General features: G+C 42.6%; 1 protein-coding gene across 1 annotated transcript in view; it reads left to right on the plus strand.

The window, feature by feature from the left end:
* The window catches only part of LOC138979130 (kinesin-like protein KIF20B), an 87016-nt gene that overhangs the window by 636 nt on the left and 71395 nt on the right, over positions 1–14985 (plus strand). The window contains exons 2-11 of the mRNA XM_070351940.1: positions 1–158; positions 1193–1451; positions 3037–3224; positions 4731–4833; positions 7591–7824; positions 8566–8677; positions 11613–11684; positions 12447–12599; positions 12989–13148; positions 14506–14614. The exon at positions 1–158 is cut by the window's left edge and continues 97 nt beyond it. Coding sequence (XP_070208041.1) covers positions 1–158; positions 1193–1451; positions 3037–3224; positions 4731–4833; positions 7591–7824; positions 8566–8677; positions 11613–11684; positions 12447–12599; positions 12989–13148; positions 14506–14614 — 1548 coding nt within the window. The remainder of the gene's footprint in view (positions 159–1192; positions 1452–3036; positions 3225–4730; positions 4834–7590; positions 7825–8565; positions 8678–11612; positions 11685–12446; positions 12600–12988; positions 13149–14505; positions 14615–14985) is intronic.

Genomic DNA, 14985 nt, shown 5'->3' on the forward strand with positions numbered 1-14985 from the left:
AGGAAAAGGCCAGGATCTACAAAGATCCAATGAAGAGAAACTTACTGGATGACTTCGACAAAACCATGCCTTTGGACGTAGTGAGTGACGAGCGCATGAGCGTCTTTCTTCGTGTCAGACCCTTCTCAGGCCAGGAAGCTGAAGGAGATGAAAATCAGGTAAATCATCGTAAATAATGCACTTTAAATTTTAATTGTCCCTCTGTGTAAAAAACAAACACATTTAATGATTTATTCAGCTTGTTTGTGGCTTTGAGTTTGAAGCTTGTGTAAATTGTGTGTAGTAATACTAATAGTAAAATTAGTATTCTATCTTTTTTTTTGTCCAGTCCATCGATGGTCAAATCTCAAAATTGTTAGAATGTTACTCGCCAGCCAGGCTAGTTGTAGTAACTTCAAGAAAGTTACTATCCTGAAACGTAACAGCTAAAGTATGCAAGATTGTTAGATTTATTTTAATTTTTACTTTTAGCGCACAAAATAGTTAAATTAATTGACTTAATCAATGATAGCAACAGTTTTTGACAAGAATGTCTCAGTTGATCGGGCCCTGCGTAGTCATTACACTTTGAATTACAGACAGTCAGCGTCGAGTAGTCGTCTCATGGGACTTGATGTTTTCAAGTTTGAAGGATGTCATTCTCATTTTGGAAATTTTCGTCAAAAAGAACACACCATCTTCTCCCCATCAAATTCCAGCCACTACCTTTTCTCTGGTACACTTATGATCCAGTTTTTCCTTGGATATTTTTCACCTTCTTTTCTTTAACTTAAGTTCAAGTTTCAACAGTCTTTTTAAACTTTGAGACAGGCTCTCCAGTTGACAAGTACTGTCACATGGCCGTAGATGGAACTGTAGAGAGAGTAAAGGCTGCATCGTCAGTGCAACCAAGACTTTGTTTTGTTGAACTTGAAGGGCAACCTGGATTGGTTGCATTATTTATTTTTTGAGTAGCTCAGTAGGTCTTTGTCAGTTGTGGTTGTACAATGAACTTTCACTTTGAATAATGCTGATATTGTTGCTGATTTCAATGGTTTCAATTCTCCTAAAACCTTTAGTTTGTACTATAGAGAGGGCTTTGCCCCTGTAACACAGTTAGTTTTCTTTTTTTCAGAGTGGCAACCATGATGTTGCCGTGCTGAAGTATAACTATAAGATGAGAGAAATAATGGTGGTGTGTTTGTTATTCTAGGGGTGTGTGGTGGTGCAGAACAACAACATGGTGAAGGCCAATGCCCCCAAGGACTCTCACACGTACAAGGCCCAGCTGTACGGCCTCAACAAGGCGTCACACACATTTACCTTCTCCAAGGTCTTCCCAGAGTCCACCACGCAGAAAGAGTTCTTCGACAGCACTATGCTCAAGCTGGTGCAGGACTTTATTGAAGGCCAGAACTGTCTGGTCTTTACTTATGGTGTCACAAACTCTGGAAAGACGTACACAATACAAGGTATGTCGGTTGTGGTTCGTTTGAAGTTGTTTTGCCTGTGGTTTACCTTCTAAGTTTGGAGACTGCTGTAATGAAATTGAAAGGTAGCATCAAAGTATGTGAGTTTTGGTGGTTTATATCACCTAGCCCTCCGGAGATTTCATTGCATGCATACACAAACATTGAGCAGTCATTGCGTACTTTCTCACCATCCTGACGAAGGCGGTTTATCTGTTGAAATATTGATCAAAACAAGGACCTAACCTGGTTATTGGCGTATATTCTTTTATTTAAAAAAATTGAGTGTACAGATTGGGGATTAACACTATTGTGACTAGCATTGCCACGGCGTTAACGTCCTGCCTGCCCAAGCTTGCCACCAAGAAACTTCCCAAAAAACAGTAACTGTAAAGAAATCTGTCTAGCAAGCTTGAATTAAGTCCAATCACCACCAAATTTTGTGTACTAATTAAAAAATGGATGCCCAGTTCAGTCGTGCTATTTATAAGTTTGTCACGCGATTTGTTTTAGCAAAGGGGGGGGTGAAAGGGGGATAATTTGTGTTTTTTAACGTTTTTTTGTGTGTGTTTTCTTTTCCACTGCTTTTTTAAAAGTTATTTTTTAACAGAAAGTATTATAAATAATTTTATAACCAAACAAGGTGTAAAACCTATGAATTAGCTGAAATATTGTTAAAATTCTACACAGAAATAAGGAGACAGTACAAAGAAAAAAACAAGCAAATTCCGCATTCACTCACAGCATCCTGACTCAAATGAAAGAAAACTGTGACACTCACCAAATGATGTCTAGGTAATCCATATTGAATATAAGTCACATTTTCACAACAAAGTCCCAACTGTACACCTATGAACATTTCCAAAAGGATTAGGCTCCAGCCATCCATTGTTATCAGTGCTGCCACGCCCCCCTTGCAACTACACATTCGAAGATTCATGCAGTACCACCCTAACACGTGTAGTTTGCCGACTCATACTAGCAGCAACAACAGGACTGTTTCATCCTCAATATCACTGCTATTATCGCTTTCTTGAGGCGAAAACAACACGTCGGAATCATGATCTACAGGGTCCTCAAGATCCAACATCCGGAGAATCTCCTCCCGTGACAAGGCTCGCCTTCGATTCATTTTTTTTCTCGAAAAAACCGCACAAATCAGGCTAATATTGCATATGGCGGAAGGGCACACCAAGTGTGTCAAGGGAAACAACTCAATTTACTGCAAGCTTCAAAAACCGGGAAGCAATCACGAGTCGTGTACCTTGTATGTCTAATACTAAAATAGTCACTTCCCGTCCGTGGGCGTTGCAGCGCTATTACTAATATAGTCACCTCCCGTCGCGAAAGTGTTAAGTGTTCCAAGCATGCAGTTAAAAACAGGCCTACGCACATGCTTGCGCCGTTCTTTAGCCCCTATAAGGGCTGATTGGCTGAAGCTTCGCGGGCATTTACTCTCTCTCTCTCGCTACCTATCATATTCGAAGCTCTTACTTAATTTAAGTTTATATTCATCATTTATGTTATTGTTACTGTCTACAATTCAGCTTTGGAAGCAAATTTCCCTCCCTTTGTCGTATTTGTGCAGGTAACCCTCGGAATGCCGGCGTTTTGCCGCGTGGACTTGACGTTCTGTTCAACAGCATCAACGGCAAGCAGTGGCCAGGCATGGACCTCAAGCCCCACATGTTCTGCGACGTGGTCAAGCTCTCCCCAGAGCAGGAGGAGACAGAACGCAAGTTGAAGGAGAGAACCCTCAAACTCAACTCTAGCGAGGTCAGAAATAGAGCGGCTTTGTTGGCCTTATGTTTCTATTTTGGGTCTTCAGTTTGTTCTAGCGATGTCAGAAATAGAGAAGCTCTGTCGTCCTTATGTTGCTGTCTTGGGTCTTCAGTTTGTTCTAGCGATGTCAGAAATAGAGAAGCTCTGTCGTCCTTATGTTGCTGTCTTGGGTCTTCAGACTAAAAAACCCAAGAAAGGTAAGTTGTGGGAACGTTTGTTTTTGACAAAACAATACGTTACACTCACAAATTGTCAATAACAAACGTTCCAACAACTTACCTTTCTTGGGTTTTTGAGTCACTTGAGAAAAAGTGACTCTATGTAATCGGTCAGTGTTAGTCTGTCCGGCCGGCCGGCCGTCCGTAGACACCACCTTAACGTTGGACTTTTCTCGGAAACTATCAAAGCGATCGGGCTCATATTTTGTTTAGTCGTGACCTCCAATGACCTCTACACTTTAACGATGGTTTCGTTGACCTTTGACCTTTTTCAAGGTCACAGGTCAGCGTCAAAGGAAAAATTAGACATTTTATATCTTTGACAAACTTTTCTCGGAAACTATCAAAGCGATCGGGCTCATATTTTGTTTAGTCGTGACCTCCAATGACCTCTACACTTTAACGATGGTTTCGTTGACCTTTGACCTTTTTCAAGGTCACAGGTCAGCGTCAAAGGAAAAATTAGACATTTTATATCTTTGACAAAGTTCATCGGATGTGATTGAAACTTTGTAGGATTATTCTTTACATCAAAGTATTTACATCTGTAGCCTTTTACGAACGTTATCAGAAAAACAAGGGAGATAACTAGCCTTTTCTGTTCGGCAACACACAACTTAACGTTGGGCTTTTCTCGGAAACTATAAAAGTGACCGGGCTCAAATTTTATGTGAACGTGACTCATTGTGTTGTGAATAGCAATTTCTTCCTGTCCATCTGATGCCTCATATAATATTCAGAACTGCGAAAGTGACTCGATCGAGCGTTTGCTCTTCTTGTTTATTCTGAATTTTGGAACGTTGGCAGTCTCTTTGTTTTTGGATTTGGGTCTTCAGGTTGTTTTTTCATGGCTTTGTGTATTCGTGTTTAATAGGCGTGCTTGATATTTTGATAACTATTTCGGCCTGTTGTTGGTGGGTGCATGAGGCCGTGCTTATAACTGTTTGTTGAGCCTTTCAAAAGTCTGCCAGATAAAAATATTGATAAATATAAGTAATAAGGGAGGTCTAAACAAAACAAGAGGATCGATTGGTCCATGATGCAAGTTGCTGTGAAGTTTTCCAGACAGTAAATTATTATACCGCACATGCACCCACACCCCATTTAGTGATTTACCATGCCTCTTAGCTTTTGTCATTAAATCATCATGAAGAATTCCTTTTTGATATTTTATGTGCACTTTGATTTCATTATTTTTATAAGGGGGGGTGGGGGTTATGTGAGTGAAATAACTGTTTATATGTTGTATGTAAAAGGTGCATAAAGTGTTGTGTGTGTTCAGGACCACGACGTGATGACACTGCTGGGCGACGACGCCTCAGACCAGTCTGTGATGAACGCCACAGGCCACTCCGACTCCTCTACCTGTGCCGACAAGAAACCAGGTACTGGCTGCTCTATTGAACGCTCTCGGGCATGGGAATTGATTTAAAGAAAAACTAGGGGTGTCCGGGGTCCCCTGGATTTTTTTTGGAAATCTAGATTAGGATCTGTGCAATCAGGCACATTCTGGAAGTATGTTTAATGAATTTTACACAGCAAAAAACCTGACCAAATTTAATACATGTTTTGTATTGCCAGTTACCAACGATCATTTTAATCCTTTAACTGAATAAATACTATTTGAATACGCTTACTCTTTCACACACTTGTAAACAGCAACATCTCTTCTAATAAATCGATAAGGAGGCCTTAACCTACTGAACTGCGTTCAACATTACTATCGCCCGCTTTGCATTCGCCACTTGTAGGCTCTTTCGAACTATTTGCAAAAGTGACTCACGCAGGTGGAATCTCTTTGAATGAAGGGATGGTTTTATGGAGGACATTGGTCATACTTTACTAGGCAGATTCTCTTTGTCATTTTTTTCCTTGATTTTTTTTCTCGGAAATCCGAGGATCCAAGGAGAATTCCCATGCCTGGCTCTATTCTGTGTGTGTTACTGTATGTCTGCCCATAGACCAAATAGCCTGGACCGCCAACTCGTCACGTGACCCTTCGAGGTTACGACTCTCGACTTTCAGGGGCGCGTCGCGTCCGGTTTGAAAGGCGAGCGATTCGAAGACAGTGAAAAGAAAGCACGCTCCAGTTATTTGTGACAATGGGAGGTGACAATGAACTGGATTTTCCAAAACTCCAAACTAAACTTAACAAAACTCATCGAAAAACATGTTCCATATGCACTTTTGCTGAGTTTATTTTAGCATTTTCAGAACTTACCTCGGCAACTTCGTCCATGTTTACAATCGACACCGGATATCACGTCCCCCTGATTTCTGAAAGGCTTGTAAGCGTAGGTTCCTAAATGCGAGAGGCCGCTACCTCGTAATAGAGAGAAAGAGCGGAGAGAGAGCTAGTTGGCGGTCCAGGATAAATGGTCTATGGTCTGCCCAACTTCTTGAAACTATTGAAGAATCAACTTCTAGGTCTCCTTAGTCATTGAGACATTTGGATTTGTTGGTGTATGAACAGCCCTCTTGTGCTTAGGCTTTTAGTATAAGTTTCTACAAAATGTAAAGTTGCATTGAACTGAGATACTGTTGTCTCTTAGGCTTTTAGTATAAGTTTCTACAAAATGTAAAGTTGTATTGAACTGAGATACTGTGATCTCTTAGGCTTTTAGTATAAGTTTCTACAAAATGTAAAGTTGTATTGAACTGAGATACTGTGATCTCTTAGGCTTTTAGTATAAGTTTCTACAAAATGTAAAGTTGTATTGAACTGAGATACTGTGGTCTCTTAGGCTTTTAGTATAAGTTTCTACAAAATGTAAAGTTGTATTGAACTGAGATACTGTGGTCTCTTACTCTTAGGCTTTTAGTATAAGTTTCTACAGAATGTAAAGTTGTATTCAGGGTTCGTACAGGTCATGGAAAACCTGGAAAGTCATGGAATTTGATTTTTAATTTTCCAGGCCTGGAAAGTCATGGAATTTCAATTCAAGCCATGGAAAGTCATGGAATTTAACAAAAATAAGAAAGAAATTTTTTTTTTTACCTTTAGCACGCCAGCGGCGATTTACGTCGCCAGCACAAGGCTTGTTCGTATACCCTTTGCCAGCCAGCGGCGATTTGCGTCGCCAGCACAAGGCTTGTTCGTATGACCAACTTCTCGTTCGTGTTTGCATACGAGAATAACGGTATTTTTAATGGCACTTGAGCCAAAGCGAGGCTCACTTCCTTCCGTTATCTCGTCGTGTCGTCTGCGCTGCATTTGAGTCGGTTTCGTCGAAGTTTTCTGCTTTTGTTTTTGCATCGATAAAGTACTTTAGCGCTTCGACAAGCAAGATGGAGGATGATGAGTTTGAAACTTTCTTTCGAGTTGTTTCTTGACAACAAAAAGTATGCGGAATTGGAACGAATTACCGAGGAACATCTTCGCAATGAACTGTGTATCGCGGTGAACAAAATGACAGTTCGTCAAGTCACAGTGACGGTTACGAAACGGAATTTACGAAAGTGCAGATGGATACAAACAGTGGCTGGTCCAGTTTAGTGAAATGACAGGACCAGCAAACATTACCGATAATCTGACTGCGTAGCAAATGCTTGACTTGCTTGTCGAAGAGACACTGCATAGAAACTGACGCAAATTCAGTGCAAAGCAAGCCAGTGTCAAAACTGGCAGTGACAAGACGTAAAAAGTTTGCGTGTTCGGAAATGGCGACCTGTGGATCTAGTCATGGAAAATGTTATTGAGGCTCATGGAAAGTCATGGAAAAGTCATGGAATTTTGTTTCTAAAAACCAGTGGGGACCCTGTGTATTGAACTGAGATACTTTGGTCTCTTGCTGGTTTTTTTCTTTGTGGGTTTTTGTTGGTCTTGAGGTCCCCCCTTTTCAAAACCATCTTGTAAATCATCATCGATGCCTCCGGGCTTTTGTGTTAGTTTCTGGATTTAGAAAACAGATGAAAACTTTTATAAAAATGTTTAAGATTGCATGTAGTGGCTTATAATTGTATTAAAAAAAAACCACACGCTTAAATGCTCTTATTTTGCAGGGGCTTCACCCCATTGACCCCCTGTTGTTGCTTTCTTTTCTCCGATTTTCTATTATGGGAAAATGGAAACATTATTCTCTGATATTTTATTTTCCCGTCTGTAATCCTTGCTCATGCCCACGTGTTTGTTGCAATGACAGGCCTGCACGACAGCCAGGAGTCGCTGATAGCGGAGGTGGAGAACCGTGTGCGAGAAGAGACGGCCATTGACGTGACGGTGCAGGGACAGATCAGGTTCTCCGTGTGGGTCAGCTTTGCCGAGATCTACAACGAGCAGATCTTCGACCTTCTCGAACCCTTGCCCAAGAAGAAGAACGCCAAGCGCCCGGTGCTGAAACTTAGTGACGACAGACGGGGGAGTCCCTACATCAAAGGTGAGAGAGAGTTTGACATTTTTTGCCAAAACATCTGCAGATTTTCTGCGACGTTTGCTATTTGGTTGGCAACATGGCATATGAATCTAACAACCTACCAGTCAGTTGAACAAAATATATGGGAATGGAGTTACTTTCTGTGAACTGACTCAAACTAAAAGGGATATAGACAAAATAAGTTATTTTGCATTGTGTGTCATACTTTTCTGCAGTTTATGAAGATAATAAAATAAAATTAAGTTCAACTGGTTTAGCACTTTGTCTGTGTTTACTTCCATTGCACGTTTCAAGTACAGTATAGGTCCACAGCTACTGACTGCTACGCTTTAACACAGTCATAAGCATGGAACGGTTCCCTCTTTTTTTGTGGGTCATGGTACTCGTATCTGCTTCTCACTCCGTGTAGCGGTCACACAATGGGTCATGGTACTCGTATCTGCTTCTCACTCCGTGTAGCGGTCACAAAATGGGTCATACAACATCGTCTTCACAGAAAAGTGGCAGTGCAGACACTCTCCAATGGGCATTTAATGTTCCTGCATTCTCTGGAAACTTTATTAAAAATGTCTATTCTTGTGCAAGATGGCATAAATGATAAATGCGGGAATACATTTTAGAAAATGTTACACTTAAACACCATTTGCTATGCTGAAAAAAAAAATCTAAATTGGTACACTTAAGGCTTGACAGGGGTTGGCAGTTCTGTTGTGATGGAACTTGTGGCTGGTTGAATGTGTGCAGGGTTGAAAGAGATCAACGTGACGTCTGCTGACGAGGCGTACAAACTGCTGACCATCGGGCAAAGAAACCTGAAGACCGCCTGCACTCGCCTCAACCACTGCTCTTCTCGCAGGTACGCTTTTCATAGGCAACACATTTTTGACTCACATGCGAAGCAAAAGTGAGTCTATGTACTCACCCGAGTCGTCCGTCCGTCCGTCCGTCCGGACGTCCGTCCGGAAAACTTTAACGTTGGATATTTCTTGGACACTATTCAGTCTATCAGTACCAAATTTGGCAAGATGGTGTATGATGACAAGGCCCCAAAAAACATACATAGCATCTTGACCTTGCTTCAAGGTCAAGGTCGCAGGGGCCATAAATGTTGCCTAAAAAACAGCTATTTTTCACATTTTCTCTGAAGTTTTTGAGATTCAATACCTCACCTATATATGATATATAGGGCAAAGTAAGCCCCATCTTTTGATACCAGCTTGGTTTGCCTTGCTTCAAGGTCAAGGTCACAGGAGCTCTTCAAAGTTGGATTGTATACATATTTTGAAGTGACCTTGACCCTGAACTATGGAAGATAACTGTTTCAAACTTAAAAATTATGTGGGGCACATGTTATGCTTTCATCATGAGACACATTTGGTCACATATGATCAAGGTCAAGGTCACTTTGACCCTTATGAAATGTGACCAAAATAAGGTAGTGAACCACTAAAAGTGACCATATCTCATGGTAGAAAGAGCCAATAAGCAACATTGTACTTCCTATGTCTTGAATTAACAGCTTTGTGTTGCATGACCTTGGATGACCTTGACCTTGGGTCAAGGTCACATGTATTTTGGTAGGAAAAATGTGTAAAGCATGTGAGTCGTATGGGCTTTGCCCTTCTTGTTATATTTTTCTTTACACTTGTGCGACTCATAGTCTTAGGCTAGCTGATGTTATGAACTGGCAAGTGCGACTCATAGTCTTAGGCTAGCTGATGTTATGAACTGGCAAGTGCGGCCCCTAGTCTTAGGCTAGCTGATGTTATGAACTGGCAAGTGCGGCCCCTAGTCTTAGGCTAGCTGATGTTATGAACTGGCAAGTGCAGCCCCTAGTCTTGGGCTAGCTGATGTTATGAACTGGCAAGTGCGGCCCCTAGTCTTAGGCTAGCTGATGTTATGAACTGGCAAGTGCGGCCCCTAGTTTTAGGCTAGCTGATGTTATGAACTGGCAAGTGCAGCCCCTAGTCTTAGGCTAGCTGATGTTATGAACTGGCAAGTGCGGCCCCTAGTCTTGGGCTAGCTGATGTTATGAACTGGCAAGTGCGGCCCCTAGTCTTAGGCTAGCTGATGTTATGAACTGGCAAGTGCGGCCCCTAGTCTTAGGCTAGCTGATGTTATGAACTGGCAAGTGCGACTCATAGTCTTAGGCTAGCTGATGTTATGAACTGGCAAGTGCGGCCCCTAGTCTTAGGCTAGCTGATGTTATGAACTGGCAAGTGCGGCCCCTAGTCTTAGGCTAGCTGATGTTATGAACTGGCAAGTGCAGCCCCTAGTCTTGGGCTAGCTGATGTTATGAACTGGCAAGTGCGGCCCCTAGTTTTAGGCTAGCTGATGTTATGAACTGGCAAGTGCGGCCCCTAGTCTTGGGCTAGCTGATGTTATGAACTGGCAAGTGCGGCCCCTAGTCTTAGGCTAGCTGATGTTATGAACTGGCAAGTGCAGCCCCTAGTCTTAGGCTAGCTGATGTTATGAACTGGCAAGTGCGGCCCCTAGACCTCTGCCTCATACTTTTCAGTCAGTTTGTTTTTCCTAGGTTTCACCAATGTATAAAGCAGTGAATAGTTGACTTCATGTATCAGTAATTAGAGTAAAAATTGAGATGAAAGATTCCTGATGTCTGCGTATGGAACTGTTTCTTGTTTGCTACCAGTTTGAAAGCTTGTCTGATGAATCAACAAAGGTTGCACATACGCTGTGATTTGCAGCGGTAAGACTTGTGTCAGTGTGTATGGACTAGATTGAAATGTTTGGATTAGTGTTTCCAGATGGTGAACTTTTGTTATCAGACATGGGATTCTTCCGTAAATTTACGGAATTCCGTAAATTTTTAGGCTCCATGGATCATTCTTGAGATTCGTGCAAATCCGCTGAGAAAATTTTGGGGTATATGTAGGTATAGACCCAAGTTTTTCGGCCGGTCCGCTGATCGCGACGCTCCATTCCATACTATTCTTGAACGGTTGGTTCCTAAAACGATCAGACTGTTGCTGGTCGATCCGTATGGGAACACCGTTTCAACGTAGCTATCGGGGATTCAGTATAAGCATACCGTATGAGAATGATTCGGCGCCATTTTTACATCGCTTCGAGCCACCTGCCAAAATGATGAGGAAGCTAAAGCGAGACGAAACCGTTCTAGCCCGGGAAATTGACCAGCAGAAGTACAAGAAAAATCTCTGGAGATTCGACTGGCTCGATGAAGTTGTATCATTGAGCTGGAAAGACGAGAAAGGCCAGAAGACACAAGACGTGAAAGTTGGCGATGCTTTAGACTTGATACATGCTGTGTTTAACACAGTGCCACCACACCATTGTTGTCTCCATGAAAAAGACACTAAACTTGCAGTGGACTCTGACAAACTATTTTCTACTCATGGAAAACATTTCTGCTTTAATTCAAGGTGAGGTAAAGAAGAAAAAAATCAATTTTCTTTCATATGTTTCCCTGTTGTTTGAATTGTTGTTATTGCCATTGATATACAAGCTCTATGATTAAGCTGAAATATGCATTTCAGGGCCATTTTTGTGTGTCTAAAACGCCCACAGACCCCGACCAGGGGCAACGCCCCTGGACCCTACTGGGGGCCGCAGCAGGCCCCCATACACCACCTTCTTTTACCTTAATTATCACTTTTTCTGAATCCCATGTCTGGTTATGGTATGAGCTGCAAAAGTGTTTGCACACATATAATTATTTATACATTTTGACACGTTTTGCAAGCAGCGGTGTAAATAATTACCATTCCATGGATTTGCTAACTTCACTAAACTTCCCTTGTCATTTTCAGTCACTGCATTTTCAACATCAAAGTCATCCGAGTGCCGGATAAAGGCAACCCCAGGATGGCTCGTGTCAGCATGTAAGTTGTTTTTGCTTCTGCTTGTTGGGCAATAGTCTAATACAGTAAAGGCGTTAACCGGTAATTACTGGTATATTACCGGTTGAAATGAGAAAATACCGGGAACAAAATTGGCTGTCGGTATGACCTCCCGGTTGATTTTTAGAACTACTGTTTTTTTTCGCTGGTAAAACAAAAAAAACAGTACTCTGAGTTGGACTCATACTGGTTCCAATGACCAGCCTACCGTTTTTTTCTGGACTGTTTGCATCATAAACGTTTGTGTACCGGTTTGAACAAATACTAGCGCCATCACTGTTTATACCGCCGTATATTCCGGGATGTATTGGTTTCACTTTGTTTGTGTGTCCCACTGTGGGCACTTTGATCTTTGGTTAATTTAGATGGTCGGTCGAATAGATCTGTAAGGTCCAGCGTTTCACATTTTAGCAAATGCGGTATGCATAGCTGCCAACCCTCCCAAGTTTGTTTGGAATCTCCCTATGTTTCAAATCCATCTGTCATCACGAAATCCCGATACGTTTTTGATTTAACCGAAAAGGATATTTTCTCAAATAATTTGTGAAGGCAGACTACAATTTTCAAATGTGCTTCATGTAAGGTTTGTGTTGCTAATGTTGGCGCCTGGATTACTATTTTGGTCATCCGATTACTAATTTTTAACTTGACAAGTTTAACAGAAACTCAGAGAATACAGGGTCTGTAGACTGATGCGGCTGATGTGAACTAGAGATGATTCTGTCATGACTGTGTGGTGTGCAGGTTGTCGCTGTGTGACCTGGCCGGGTCGGAGCGGCACTCAAAGACCCATACGACTGGCGACCGACTGAAGGAGGCGGGGAACATCAACACCTCCCTTCTCACACTGGGACGCTGCATTGAGCTCCTCAGATACAACCAGCAACACAAGGAAAAGTCAGTCTCTCTCTCTCTCTCTCTCTCTCTCTCTCTCTCTCTCTCTCTCTCTCTCTTTCTCTCTCTCTCTTTCTCTCTCTCTCTCTTTCTCTCTCTCTCTCTCTCTCTCGCTCGCTCGCTCTCTCTCTCTCTCTCTCTCTCTCTCTCTCTCTCTCTCTCTCTCTCTCTCTCTCTCTCTCTCTCTCTCTCTCTCTCTCTTCTCTGAGTCTGTGTTGACGTTGGGGCATTGCAGTGAGCTCCTCAGATACAAGCGACACAGGGAAAAGGTCATCTGTCTTTGTCTCTTCCTACCCCTATTTCCAGAGAAATTGATGCATACGGGAGGTGGGCGCTTACGAGTTACTTTACGGTATATCAATTACGACTGATATTTATTTGTTGTGTTGCAGAGAGAAAATCATCCCTTTCCGTGACAGCAGACTGACAAGACTGTTCCAGAACTTTTTCTGTGGACGCGGCAAGGCGGCCATGATTGTGAACGTCAGTCAGTGTGCCAGCATGTTCGACGAGACGCTCAATGTCTTCAAGTTCTCGGCCATTGCTAAACAGGTGACAATCTTGGCAACATCCCATTCAACTTTGTGCAGACTCTCCTTAGTGCACGAACACCCCCATGTGCAGGATAAATAACCCAAAGTCTCAGGGCTTGGAAACATGAACATATGCATGCAGGAGAAAGAAGACAAACAAGTCGCGTAAGGCGAAAATACAACATTTAGTCAAGTAGCTGTCAAACTCACAGAATGAAACGGAACGCAATGCAACGCAGCAAGACCGTATACTCGTAGCATCGTCAGTCCACCGCGCACGGCAAAGGCAGTGAAATTGACAAGAAGAGCGGGGTAGTACTTGCGCTGAGAAAGATAGCACGCTTTTCTGTACCTCTCTTCGTTTTAACTTTCTGAGCATGTTTTTAATCCAAACATATCATATCTATATGTTTTTGGAATCAGGAACCGACACGGAATAAGATGAAAGTGTTTTTAAATTGATTTGGACAATTTAATTTTGATAATAATTTTTATATTTTTAATTTTCAGAGCTTGTTTTTAATCCAAATATAACATGTTTATGTTTTTGGAATCAGCAAATGATGGAGAATAAGATGAACGTAAATTTGAATCGTTTTATAAAAAATAAAAAATAAATACAATTTTCCGATTTTTAATGACCAAAGTCGTTAATTAATTTTTAAGCCACCAAGCTGAAATGCAATACCGAAGTCCGGGCTTCGTCGAAGATTACTTGACCAAAATTTCAACCAATTTGGTTGAAAAATGAGAGCGTGACAGTGCCGCCTCAACTTTCACGAAAAGCCGGATATGACGTCATCAAAGACATTTATCAAAAAAACGAAAAAAAACGTTCGGGGATATCAATCCCTGGAACTCTCATGTCAAATTTCATAAAGATCGGTCCAGTAGTTTGGTCTGAATCGCTCTACACACACGCACGCACACACACACATACACCACGACCCTCGTTTCGATTCCCCCTCTATGTTAAAACATTTAGTCAAAACTTGACTAAATGTAAAAATGGGTAGCGCTGTACTGTATGGCAGCTGGCTGTCGACAGTGAAAAAGCAGTCTGAATTTCCATGCTCGAGGGTAACCTGACAGGACAATATGAAATCTTATCTTATCTTCAGTATGTTGTTTTTCCCAACAATCAGAAGTGTGGCATAAGAAAATACAAGTCTGTGTATGCTCTTAGCTACGTTTCTTATTCGGTGCTCGGCAGCTGTGTCATAGTCTGAGCCCTGCTCTGTTCAACACAAGTTCTAAACCCATGAAATTCGTCATAGGAGAAAACCAGTTTAGAGGGGGGGGGGGGGTCTTGGTCCCCAGTTTTATCTTGAATGACAGAGGCTGTGTTTTATATTTGGACCATATCATTGCTTCAGGTGGTGATGCCGCCCAAACCGGTAGAAAAGCTGGCAGAGCCACGGCAACGCAAGACCAAGAGCAGTGCCAGGGCCTCCTCCATCTGCTGGGACCCCTCCGCCACACCCTGTGAGTGACACCCCTTTCCCCTCAGCCACACCCTGTGAGTGACACCCCTTTCCCCTCCACCACACCCTGTGAGTGACAACCCTTTCCCCTCCACCACCACACCCTGTGAGTGACATCCCTTTCCCCTCCACCACACCCTGTGAGTGACGCCCCTTTCCCCTCCACCACACCCTGTGAGTGACACCCCTTTCCCCTCCGCCACACCCTGTGAGTGACATCCCTTTCCCCTCCACCACACCCTGTGAGTGACCCCCCTTTCCCTTCCACCACACCCTGTGAGTGACATCCCTTTCCCCTCCACCACACCCTGTGAGTGACGCCCCTTTCCCCTCCGCCACACCCTGTGAGTGACGCCCCTTTCCCCTCCACCA

This window comes from Littorina saxatilis, linkage group LG10 (assembly GCF_037325665.1).
Source record: "Littorina saxatilis isolate snail1 linkage group LG10, US_GU_Lsax_2.0, whole genome shotgun sequence".
Taxonomy (NCBI): Eukaryota; Metazoa; Mollusca; class Gastropoda; order Littorinimorpha; family Littorinidae; genus Littorina; species Littorina saxatilis.